The 12,350-nt window shown below is 45.7% G+C and overlaps 1 protein-coding gene across 2 annotated transcripts in view; it reads left to right on the top strand.

The window, feature by feature from the left end:
- Positions 1-11,042, top strand: part of LOC110488889 (ATPase family gene 2 protein homolog A-like) — a 23,943-nt gene extending 12,901 nt beyond the window's left edge. The window contains exons 6-8 of one of the 2 annotated variants that reach the window (XR_016486302.1): positions 2,819-2,973; positions 5,377-7,405; positions 9,522-11,042. Coding sequence is in view for 1 of the 2 variants with exons in the window: in XM_090198444.1 (XP_090054570.1) it covers positions 2,819-2,973; positions 5,377-5,529 (308 nt within the window). In the remaining variant the exon portion in view is untranslated. Of the gene's footprint in view, positions 1-2,818; positions 2,974-5,376; positions 7,406-9,521 lie in introns of those variants that run through there. The other variant, XM_090198444.1, reaches the window with a different exon arrangement.
- The last annotated feature ends 1,308 nt before the right edge of the window (positions 11,043-12,350 follow it).

Raw genomic sequence — 12,350 nt, 5'->3', positions numbered from 1 at the left:
TTGCTGGTGAATTTGAAGCATTCGGCAAAGAACAAGTGGGAAAAAAAGTGTCCACAAGGTTCAAATTAAACTCTGTTGTGTTGCTTATTTTTTCACTCCTAACAGGGAATCGTATGTTTTCCTAACTAAACCAAATGTGTGCTGGGGTTGAGCCTAGCCAGAGGATAGTATGCCTGAAGCGAAAAATGCTTGAGGCACATTGTTGAATTACATTTATTTAGCCTTTTGGCTATCCAGATTCCAGGCTGGGTACCTCATTAATCAGGCTCATGAATATACTTGCTAACTAGGCATTTACTAGGGATGTGTTTGTCTTTCCTTAGGTGTATTTGTTTAGTAGGTTATTCCTCAACCACTGTAGCATGTTGTGTCCAGCGATTTGGTGAGAGAAATATCATTAGCTGGGCAAAACGTTTGTCAATCCAGGAAGATTGAGCCTTATGTGTGCAGACCTTTCTATCTCATACTGTCGACAAGTTTGTGTTGAAGCACCACAGACAGAACTGTTTTTTTTTTGTTCTACACACTTGAACACACCTGACAGTGAACAGAAGGTGAGAAGGTGCGAATGCTTTCGTGGTCACCCCACTGTGAAGTGAGCTTCTTTTTCAAAGGCAAATAGATGTGGCCTGATGAACCAAGGCCTAACGTCCATTACCCTTTGACCATCCCTCTATCCCTGATGTGGAGGCTGAGCAGTGGAGGAGAAGACGATGAGGGGAGTTACGGGGGAAGAGTCGGCTGGGTAGCAGATGTGGTAGCCCACATTCCCCCCTCTCCCCAGAAAATGTGCTTTCCTCCCCTCCTTTCTACCCTGTGCATGGTCCCAGGCTGAGGCAGATGTTTTTGTGCTGCTAGTCGAAGATTCCTGGAGCTTTTAACGGAGAAGAGAAGAGACGTTCATGTCATCGGGCAGGGCCAGGTCAGGCTAAGTTGATGTGATGTGGGGGGACTCAGGGGAGAGGAGACTGTACGCAGCAAGGCCAGGGCCCGGGACCTGGAACACACTGACCTTGGCTGGCTCCTCTCCCATACCCCCTCTCTTTGTCGCTCTGTCTCTCTCCGCATGAATTGTGTATTTATTTTTTCCTCCGTCCTTTTTTTCAGTCCTCGCATCCTGGAAAATATAAACAGGATGTAGTCTTGTCTGATCGTAAGTCCTCTCTCGTCTGCCCTGGCCCCCAGTCCACCCCAGTCCCTTGCCCCAGCCTCCAGGCTGAGTTGGAGCTAGGGCCATCTTAACCGGAGCTTGGACTGGGCGGGAAGGAGGAGAAAGGTGGTGATGGGTAGAGTGCTGAAAAAAACTTTTTGGGTTCAGTGCATCAGTTGCAATCATGCCTTCAGCCACCATGTAATTTGTTCATCAAATGCCTGCTATCCTACCTGCATGTCTCGGAATCTATACAACAAATGGTTATGAGTGGAGGCTACTCTAGTCGAGTGCAGGTTGTTCTGCAATGTTATGGGGTAGGGTTCTTTAAAAGTCAGGCTGATTTACTCCTAGCAGCAGCTTTTCATTACGCATTTTCACATTCATATTTGTCTATTGCACAAAGAGTTCCACCAGCTTTATTCAGAATGTGCTTTGCCCTTGATCCTTGCACATCATTTCACTTATCTCATATTGGCTGGACTCGTGACATGTTTATCTAGTCTAGTCTTAAACATAGACCGTTTAAGACAAATTACCCACAACCCTCAGGAAGAACCCTTTCTCCTTTGTGTTAAACACGCACTGTGAGGATCTTAGAGATTTCCTGAAATCTTAAAGAAAAGCCAATCCTGAATTCAAATCCCACAGTATTCCATGAGACACTTGGAAAACAAGGCATTCTCCCTGTTCTAATCCTGACCTGCCATTGACACTAATGTAGCCTAGGTGATTGTCAAGCCTTATTCTCGCTCCCTTCCTCCTTCTAGCCTGCTCCCTATCTTCGTCGCCAGTGCCAATGTGGCCTATTCATAAGCTATCATCACCCTAGGCCCCTTGGAATGCTGACTGACTGTACAAGGGCCAACTCTACCTGTGGTTCATCGTTTTGTGACCCTACTCTGCAATGCCCAACACAAACTCAACATCCTGCGCTGATATTGATGCACAGATGAATTTATTTGTACGGTTGTCCTTTTGTGTCCTTCTTTTCTACTCGGCAGGTAACGGAGTTGCCTTGAGTCAAGAGAGAGTTAATCTCAAACATAAAACGTCAATTAAAGTTCCTCTCCAGCTTTTCTTCTTGGCTATGCGTGTTCAATGTTCCCTGTTGAATTGAAAGTGTGGAGGAGAATAGCGTTCATTTAGAGATTAGGCGTTCGTCAGGGATTCGTCATCACGGCATGTCGGAGCGTGTGAGGTGAAAGTTCTACTGTGTGAAAGTAAGTGTGTGTTTGGAGACGTGGAGCGGCTGCCAAGGACTTGTGTGGGAAACTGTCCGTCACTGAAAGGCTTGTCTTTGGAAAAAGGAGGAAAGGGAGGCTTAGCCTATTGTTGACATTTTGACAATGTCTTGTCTCTGAAGACTAGCCCCGAGAAAGGTGGCAATGCTGAACAACAGTCTTGATGTTCCCCTCAGGCCATAACTATCAATGTTTCAAACATGACCTACTGCAGCTAGGGCATCTTTCCTCCGAGTAACTGTACACATCATCACAACATTTTAGACTTGCAAAATGTCCATCTCTTACAAAATCATGTTCTTTATCAGAATTGTCTCTCTTATTACCCACCATGCACTATTATTTTTATACCACCCCAAACCTAGAGATTTGGAAACCTTGGTACATCAACAAATATGTTGATATCATTCTGGTCTTTCTACAGGGCTGAAAGCATTGAGGAGTGCTCTCGGCAGTGGCTCCCAGCCATCGGACCTACAATTAATGGGGACAGGGACGGTCACTTTCCAGGACCTTGAGTGGGCCATGTCGGAGGTCAAACCAGGTGCCATGAGGCAGGTCGCCATCGATGTCCCCAAGGTATGTCTGGATTATGGCCCTTTGGTTTCCTTTTTAGTTTAGAAACCCATTTAGTCTTTTGAAGGTCGGCATTAAAATGTCCTTTTAACCGCCGTTCGATTTATAGAGTGACACAAATATGGAACAACAACTCTGCTCATGTCACCAGCACAACGGAAAGTGTCTCCTAGTCTCATGTTCTGAAACATCAACAAACTTCCTCAGGGATCGAAAGATATCATTTTTTTTAAACCTTTATTTAACGAGGCAAGTTAGTTAAGAACAAATTCTTATTATCAATGACATCCTAGGAACAGTGGGTTAACTGCCTTGTTCAGGGGCAGAACGACAGATTTGTACCTTGTCAGCTCAGGGATTCGATCTTGCAACCTTTCGGTTACTAGTCCAACGCTCTAACCACTAGGATACCCTGCCGCCCCGCACCATCTCTCAGCGAACATTGCTTAATTACTCATTGGACTACCAGTCAATGTATTATACCAATAGTACAGTGAGGCATTAAGTAATTTGTGCATTAGACAAGATGCTTTCAGATCCCCAATGACTTTTGTTGACGTGCAGGGTTTAAACCGAGGAAGTGTCGGATGGAAATGACCCACAGGCCATACTGCTGCCCTCCCTGAAACGGAGATGAATCACACACTCTGGGGAGGTGGGGGGACAGCCATCCATGATGTTTTGGACTTTGCATGTGCAAGACATAACGGACAGGAAGAGGCTATCATCATCTCCAGTACTAATTGAAAGCAGATCGGGTCGATGTCGGTTCCTGCCAGAGAGTGAGAGAGAAAAAAAGGCCCTTCTCCTCCTTCCTCCTAATGCTCCTCTGCACTGAGCTCACCCCGAGACGTTCAGTTCTTGCGGCCAGTTCCTGGAAACAAAATAGGGACTTTAGTTTTTTCCTTCCCCCAGTGCACTGCAGCTGAAGGGTCTGCCGCAGAGTTTGGACTTGATTATATCCACATGAGTGCAAACATTTGTTTCTAATCCATTTATATAAGAAACATCCAGTGGATCCCGGGTGAGGCGAAAGCAAGAGCAGAGCACGCCTCTCTCTCAGGCCGACCGGACCTTTTAATATTTTGATCTGGTCGAGAGAGACGTTCCGTTGTTCTTCTTCCTCATCTTTCTCTCCAAGTTCTTGTCGGGAGAAGTACCCACCGCAACTCCTCCTCCCACCCTCCTCTCCCACCTCCCCACCTCCCCATCAAAGCCCAGACCCTGAGAAGCTCCTTGTAAACTTCAGACAACAACAGTAAAAGATAATAACTGGGTCTCGGAGAGAGAAAAAGAGGCAGGGGGAATGAAATCAACACAGCAAGGTGTGACTCAAACGGCGCCCTCTAATTCCACATCCGCCATATTCGTGACAAAAGCACCTTGGAATTAATGGTGCCTTTTTGTTACGCCAGAGCTATGTTCTTTTGTCTGCAGAAAACCTGAACAGAAACAAAACAAAATCGGGCGGGTGGGGAGAAAAGATGTATAAATCTTTACTGTGCACATCTGCTGCTAGCCTGGCACCTGAAGCTGCCTGATTTGATTTACACCCCATAGACTCTGGCAGGAGGAGGCTGTCTCTCTCTCGCCCTCTCTCTCCTTCCATGCTCTCGCCCATGCTCTCTCTTCCCATCTCCCTCTCACCATCTTTATCATCTCTCTCTCCTCTCTCTCCCCATAAATTGTTCAGCATGTGGTATTTACAGTATGTGGCCGGATGCCAGGTTTCCATTAGGTGCTCCGTTCCCGGGAGACGGCGCCGGTTGCCTGGGATGTGTTACCACAGAGGAAGGGAGGAACGGGGGGGGGGGGTTGACAGAGGAAAAGTAATGCTGATGAGGGGGGGGGGACTTATTGCTCTGGCCAACCCCTGCTTTCCTTATCTGTTTTATCTCCTGTAGTCGTACGCCTCGGCCCGTCATCTGTCAACGGGGACAGCTGCTGGCTCTGTTCAATGTCTGCTGGTTCACCCTCAGCCCAGCTCGGGCCCAATACTTTTCCTGACGTATACTACGTTTTCATTTTCTTGTACTGTATGCCTATTATTCCAAATAATTCGCACAGAGCAAAAATACAAACAGTATTTCAGTGATTTATTTGATTGGCTAATTGATTTGTTACAGCTGTAGAGAGAAATCGACACTGGGCAAACTGCACCTACAACTTCCTTGCCCCACGGTAAGGATGTTATTTTTGAATTGAAAAACGTTGATCATGGAAAAGGTGTTAGTTTTCTTGAATCGGTTTCTAAAGAAGCTTTCATAACACTGCTGGACACCATGCTCCGTTAAAACTGCCACCCTATACAGCCCATTGGGGACCTCTCTTTCCATTGTGTATGAAACCTCTGTATTCTTCTCTGTTTCCAGCTGTGTCCGAATGTTTTGTCTGTTTCCCTTGCAGGTGCGCTGGTCGGATGTGGGAGGCATGGAGCAGGTGAAGCCGAAACTTAAGCAGGCGGTGGAGTGGCCTCTCAGGCACCACGAGGCCTTCACCTGCATGGGCATCCAGACCCCAAAAGGAGTACTACTCTATGGACCCCAGGCTGCTTCATGATCACCAAAGTTCTGGCCAACGAGAACGGCCACAACTTCCTTGCCTTTAAGGTGATGATCATTCAAAGTTTGATTGTTGCCTGTTATCTCCACCAGGTGGCCAATGTACAGGCAGGGAAGAGTCCTTTTTAGTCTTTTCTACACCTACAGGGTTCCCTAAATCCCACCCCTATAATGCATACTTTTGTAATGGATCAGTTTTGCAGTTGCATTGTGTGCATTGCCTTCAAGCACAGTTTCTTTTGTTATGGCTGACATGGCATGGACCTTTTGACGTTTCCACAACTAGGGAGATTCTACAACTATAGATAGTAAAACTAGTACGGCTTCTTTCCTTTTTCCAAAACATACTGTACTTAGCTATGGCCAGTGATTTACCACCAGCAGCCATTGTCTTGGCTTCACCCCTGTTAAAAAACAGGGATGTGCCCCTGATTATCTCAAGGACCTCAGAATCTTTGGCTTCCTTGGAGGCAGACCTACAGGCCTTCTCACTTGACCCCTCCGACCCCATGTTTGTCCTTTTCATTCATCACCCCACCCCGTCGTCTCCCTTCTCTCTCTCCACCCCAATTCACAACTATCCCCTACACCCCTCGCCCTGCTCTGTCCAGGCCCCTTGATGGAGATTGATTGATCACTTCACTGATTGTTAATTGCCGATTCTTTTGGAAGTGGTTGCCGGGTAAGATGGGGCAGAAACTGTCAGCCAGCCTGATTTAGATTGGGTCAGTGGTAAAAGATAGTGGATAGGCTGTAATATAACGAAGAAAGACTTACCTCTTAAAGAGTGCTTACAGTGTAAAATTCTCTGAAAGGTTTTTCTCATAGATGCTATTTGTGAATAACGTCCAACCCAAATTGTTCGTAATTATGTTACACTTGATGTTTAAGCAAAATAAAATAGTAAGAAGTTGGCTAATACTTTTTCAATGACAAAATCATATTATTTTTCCCCAGTGTGTTAGCTTTGCCTCCGACACATTACCCTTGCTTCACTATACTTTTAGATGCATACTACTTGCGTCGTGTACAGTAAAACTCTAACACTCTATCAAAATATTTTTACACGCCAATATGACTGTTACTCTAGCAGGGTAGAAAGGAGGAGACAAAAGGTGTCATCTCCCTGCCAGCCCAGAGGTGTTGAAGAGGGGGGATTGCAGGGGAGGAAGTGCGTCCTGACGGGCTGAGTGGATGTTTATCCGCCTCGGAGTGAGGGAGAGTGCAGAGTGGCCCCATCAACCTTACTTACCCTACCTCCTTTGTCCTCTCTGCCTTCCTTCTTAATGATCATTTTTCCCTCTCTTCCCCTCTTCCTCTTAAATAACTATCCCTTTCATCTCTGAGAGATTTCTTGGCGGGTTGTCAAAAAGTTCTCAGTGGTTTGTTCATTGAGGTGTGTTCCTGTCCGATATTAAATAGTGGTCTAGTTAGCTTGTGGTTAGCTAGGTTAAATGTAATTGAGCGTGTATTACCAGTGTTATAATGATGTGAATGAATAGTTATAGCCTACTGTATAACTAGGGTCCTCGTACGGAAATCTCCTGGTCCTATAATGAATCACTGGACAGGAGAACCAACTTCCCTCACGGTCTTTCAGGGTCCAGAGTCACTGAGTAAATATGTAATGGAGTCTGAGAGGGCTGTCAGAGAGGTGAGTACCAGGCCAACTTTCATTGTCTATCATATACCCATTACACTAGGAGCATAAGTACTACTTCTGCTGAGAGGAAATTGCTTTAATATGCTACATTCTAATGTATATGCAATTACTGTATATTAATACCTCGCATATGTCGATACCAGGTCAGAGCTGTCACCCCCTCCATTGTGTTCTTTGATGAAGTTTTCGCTCTTACTGGAGATCGAGGAAGGTAAATATTTTGTCTCAGAAATGAAGTTCAAAACTTTTTCTACCTGATAAACATAATACTGCAGACTTGATGACCACGACACGGCAACTGCTTGCAAGCACACATCTTATTCTGAAAACTGGAAGCACGTATCAAGCCTCAATGAATGGGAAAGATAGGCACCATTTTTAATCATCAGCCTAGTTCAATACGCTGAATGGCATGTATTATCCCCAATTACTTGTTGAATGACTGAACGTCTACATTACCACAATAATTACATTATCAGTGTAATTATTGTACAGTGTAAAGCCGGCTGTGGAGTTCCCATGGAGTCAGTCCATGCTTTGCTATCAACGCACGCACACATACACTGACACACAGACGAGCCAGTCTGTCCGGAGGCGCTTCAATGGGATGACACTGGGAACATCTGTGGCTTCAGGAAGAAGACACAACGGCCAGAGAGAGGACACAGGCCGCGACAAACAAGCCCTTCATTGTGTACGCCACAGCAGATGGGGGAAGCCAAATATGAGGCGTACTTCCCGGTAAACCCCCATGAAAGTCAATGGTGACAAAAGACCCCTCCAGATATGGTACAAACATGGCGTTCCCTCAAGCTAATTGGCCAGGGCCTGGGATGGGTCACAGTGTCCTTTCTTAACAAAACCATTTTGCCATTAGTGCATGTAGGGTGACATGTTGTATCTGTTTACTAGGACTGGGAATTGCCAGGGACCTCACGATGCGAGATTATCACAATACTAAGGTGCCGATATGTATTGTGTTTCTCACGATTCTATATGTATTGCGATTTGAGACAGCGATTTTATTCTGAGTTGATGTTCCAAACATATTGCTTACTGTATGTCTGCTGCAGACAGACGAGACAGCATGAGAGGCTACATATCAGAGTTGGGGGTCAACTTAAGTCAACTCAGGAATGGACTGGATGTAGTGTTCGACCTGACAAAATGACCCACTTCCAGTGGCGATTTTCTCATCTGAATTCCATGGATATCACTGAATTGACTGGATTTGAAGAAGTTATTTGGCCACGACTCTGCAGTTGCCTTTCAAAAGGACTTGATGCAGGGGAGTCAGTCAGTTCACTGCAGCAGAGCTCATATCTCCAGGCCACTGGCCATTTTTAAAAAAATGCACTTAGCAGTGATCTATAAAGGTTATTTATTGGTCTTAACTTCCCGCATTTAATCAATGAAGTGGCTTCATTGCTCATGAGCTGGAATTTAACTGTTGACACGGCCTGGGCTAGAGATGGAAGAGTGATATTTTGTGTTTTCTTTTCTTGACGTGAAGCACCAGTAAATCTTCAAGCCTACCTGCCATAACTGCCCAAATCTGTTGGAATGAGTTATCTGATAGTGAGAGAGAAAGACAGAGAGCGAGACAGTAGAGAGTCTGAGACGGAGAGACCGACAGAGCGAGAGACAGACAGATTAAGGGCATTGGGTCCAGAGAGAAAGCACAAGAGCGAGAGAATGAAAGATCGAGAGGGCAAGAGAAAGAAACCAAGCCCTGGATGAGAGGCAGAAGCAGCCATGGCAGATTTCTCCCTTTGTCATGAGGCATTTCCCCTATTCCTCCCAGGACCATAACTCACTGACAGGCCTCTTTTGTGTTCCTCTGTGGTAATGACGTGTGGCACTTACGCTGGCTCTGTGAACAGAGACAGTAAGAGTGTGTTTGGTTTTACTGTCCTTGTGGGGTCCAGAAGTCCTTACAAGGACAATTCTGGCAAGTGGGGACATTTCACTGGTCCCCACAAGGAAAAGGGCTTAGGGTTAGGGGTTTGGGTTTAGGGTTAGATTAGGCTTAGGTTAGGGTTAAGTAACAGGATTTTGAATGGGAATCAATTGTTTGGTCCTCACAAGTATAAACCAAATGTGTGTGTCTGACAGCGATGGGGAGCACCAGAGGGAGGGAGAGACACTGCGCTGTGCTATGGAAAAGAAACCCCTTACTATTTCTGAGTGCAGGATGCTGGGATCTGACATCTTGAACAGATACATTTTTGGTTAAAACACATATCTCTCCACCCCTATCACCCCCCCACCCCCTTCATTCTGTACTCTCTCCCCTTCCTCTTGCCCTCTCCTCTTTGCTCTCTCAGTTAGTTGGGGTCTGCTGGTGTTGGGGACCGGGTCCTGGCCCAGCTCCTGACAGAAAGCTCAGAGACGTCGCCGTCCTGGCCACATCCAACCGGACTGATATGAGAGATAAGATAGAACGCGCAGAGAGTTCCTGCTCTCCCTTTCTCTCTCTATCTTTCTGCTTCCCATCCTTCTCTTCCTTATCCTCCCTCTATCTCCAAAATAAACTTCCTGAGTGCTGATCAAAGACAGAGCCTGGGCCTGGGCAAAACACACCCAGGATGAAATGGCCTGGCGCTTTAATTTAAGGGTTTTCATTCTCTGTATCCTTCCTTTTAATTTTCCCTCTGTATTCTTTTCTCATTTCATTCTCTCTTTGTATCCTTCCCTCTTAATTCTCTGTGTCCTTCCCTCATCTCCCTCTTTTCTGTCTTTCTCTCTCCCCATCTATGTACTAACTCTATGTGAACATACTCTGCTTTCTGAAACATAATATTATGTCTGCTCTTATCGTAACGTGGAGTGATTAGGAGGGGGAAAACTGCTGTTATAGTAGACATTTTGACTCCTCCAATATCTGACAGGTGGCTACAGAGCTCCCATGGTGGGAAAGACCCTCACACTGCTCCCTTATGGACAGTTGAACAGCTGGAGGTCCCCTCCAGGGCCACTGTTGGAGAATTGACACTTCCCTGGCCTTCCTAGCAACTGAAGACCATTTCCTTCCTTCCTCCTCCCCTGCTACTGCCTGGCCTGCCACTCCAAGCTCTGTTAGCAGTGGGGGGTCGAGCCCCTGGGGTTGGTGGGGGGGCATGAGAAACCCCAGGCATCTCCTGCAGCCCCACCAAGCTAACCCTGCTGCTGCTGTCAGGAAGCAGAGGTCCTAGGCAGCTGAGAAATTAGAGTGGGGTGGCGCTATTTGAATGTGAATCACATTAGCCGTGATGGGAAATACAAGCCGCCAAATGTAGTTGCAATTTTTAGGGAACCCCCTCCCTTGGGCTGGCACCCCGCTTCCACTCCCGAACCACCCACTGTTGCACCCCTCCACCACTACCCACAAACTGTCAACACACAGGAGAAGGCGGCCCTTTCCATGACAATGGCATGATAATGATGAGACAAATGAAGATTAATGGGATGTTTGGGTGTCAATGAGGCACATTGTCGGCAGACTGATGGAGCACAGGGACTTCTGGGTCCTTGTTGGTTTGATGGACATAGTGGTAGAGGGAAGGAGAAAGGGAGGGAGGGAATGACATGGAGAGACGGGGAGTCTGCGTGTACTTATGGCATAGTTTGGGTGGGTCTGCTGTTGGTCTCTCAGCCACTAGTTGAGTCAAGTGTCTACTTTCTACTTATCTACCTCCTTTAGCCAGCTTTTAGAATGGGCTCTGCTGTGCAAAGGAAGCGCTCCATTTGGTCTATGTGGCATTTGTTAGGAGATTAATTCAATTACTGCAAATCTCTTGTGATGGCATGGAATTATTGACATCAACACTTGATTTTTATTTTCACCAATAAAAAGTTACTTCATTCATTCCCCTTTGTCTGGTGCTTTTTGCTCCCAAAATGTCCACAGTTCAACAGGCCTTTGTATTGCACATCATCCTGTCCCACCTTTGACCCATTTTGAGTCTCCTGTGATGATTGATTAGTGGCACCAGGATATTTACCCAGCCTGATTTGGGGAAGACCCCCCTAGCCTTGTCTCACACACACAGACACACACACACAAACACACCTCATGTTTCACCTCAACATTGTGAAGAAAGTCACTTCATTAAGATTTCGGGCACCCACCCTAATTGAAGTTGTATGCAAAATGTTTACATAGCATATCCATAGGCCACTTGTTCATTTTTTAAATTGTATTTATTTAACCTTTAATTAACTAGGCAAGTCAGTTAAGAACAAATGCTTATTTACAATGACGGCCAACCCCGGCTAAATTGTGTGCCGCCCTATGGGACTCCCAATCATGGCCGGATGTGATACAGCCTGGATTCGAACCAGGGACTGTAGGGATGCCTCTTGCACTGAGATGCAGTGCCTTAGACCGCTGCGGCACTCTGGAGCATTGAGGAAGGATAATGTTGGTTTGTTATTCTACTGAATAGCCTGTTTGTTTACCCTAATATGTGTTGAGCTCCCTCCGTTCTGTCAGGAGAAAGTTACAGTATATGTGATTACTGCCAGATGGAGTTTTTTTGGAACCAGAAGTTACAAAATGGGCTCTTATCAGATCTGTGGAAAACAGATGTGTGGTGTGGCATGCACTTAAAAAAAAAGAAAGAAAAAAAAAATCCCCTCCCAATACTCTAAATTTGGCTTGTGTAGTTTCTCTTCTGAACAGGAGATGGCGCCACATCGGATACTGTTCTGCCGTAAACAATTGTGTGGGTATTACTCTTGTAGACTTTTGCTTTACATACTTTATTCTAAACATGTTAATGTTTTGCTGGCTCCATTGGCTATTAGGTTGTTCTACACAATGACATTTAGCATTCTATGATGGCAAGAGTGTAGGCTAAGTGTGCAGAAATAAAGGCACACATACAGGAGATGTCAAAGTTATTCTAGAGGTTGGAACCCTAGCACCTACTGCCATTTAGTTATCTCTGAAAATTCTGTAATTTTACACAGTCTACATGTCACCATTGGTAATTGGTATGCCTCCATTGCGTATCATTGACCAAATCAATGGTCCTTTTCAGCGTTTTAATCATCAGCCTAATAATTTCACCTTCCCAAAGAGCTGTTTTAAACCTCCAAAATACCTCCCCCAGTAATTTCTTGATTTCCAAACATGATTGCAAAGTTACGGAATCTGACCCCCCCCTGACCTG

The sequence above is a fragment of the Oncorhynchus mykiss genome, chromosome 14 (genome assembly GCF_057628025.1).
Source record: "Oncorhynchus mykiss isolate SJ-2025 chromosome 14, ASM5762802v1, whole genome shotgun sequence".
Lineage (NCBI taxonomy): Eukaryota > Metazoa > Chordata > Actinopteri > Salmoniformes > Salmonidae > Oncorhynchus > Oncorhynchus mykiss.
This window is presented reverse-complemented; position numbering and strand designations above follow the sequence as displayed.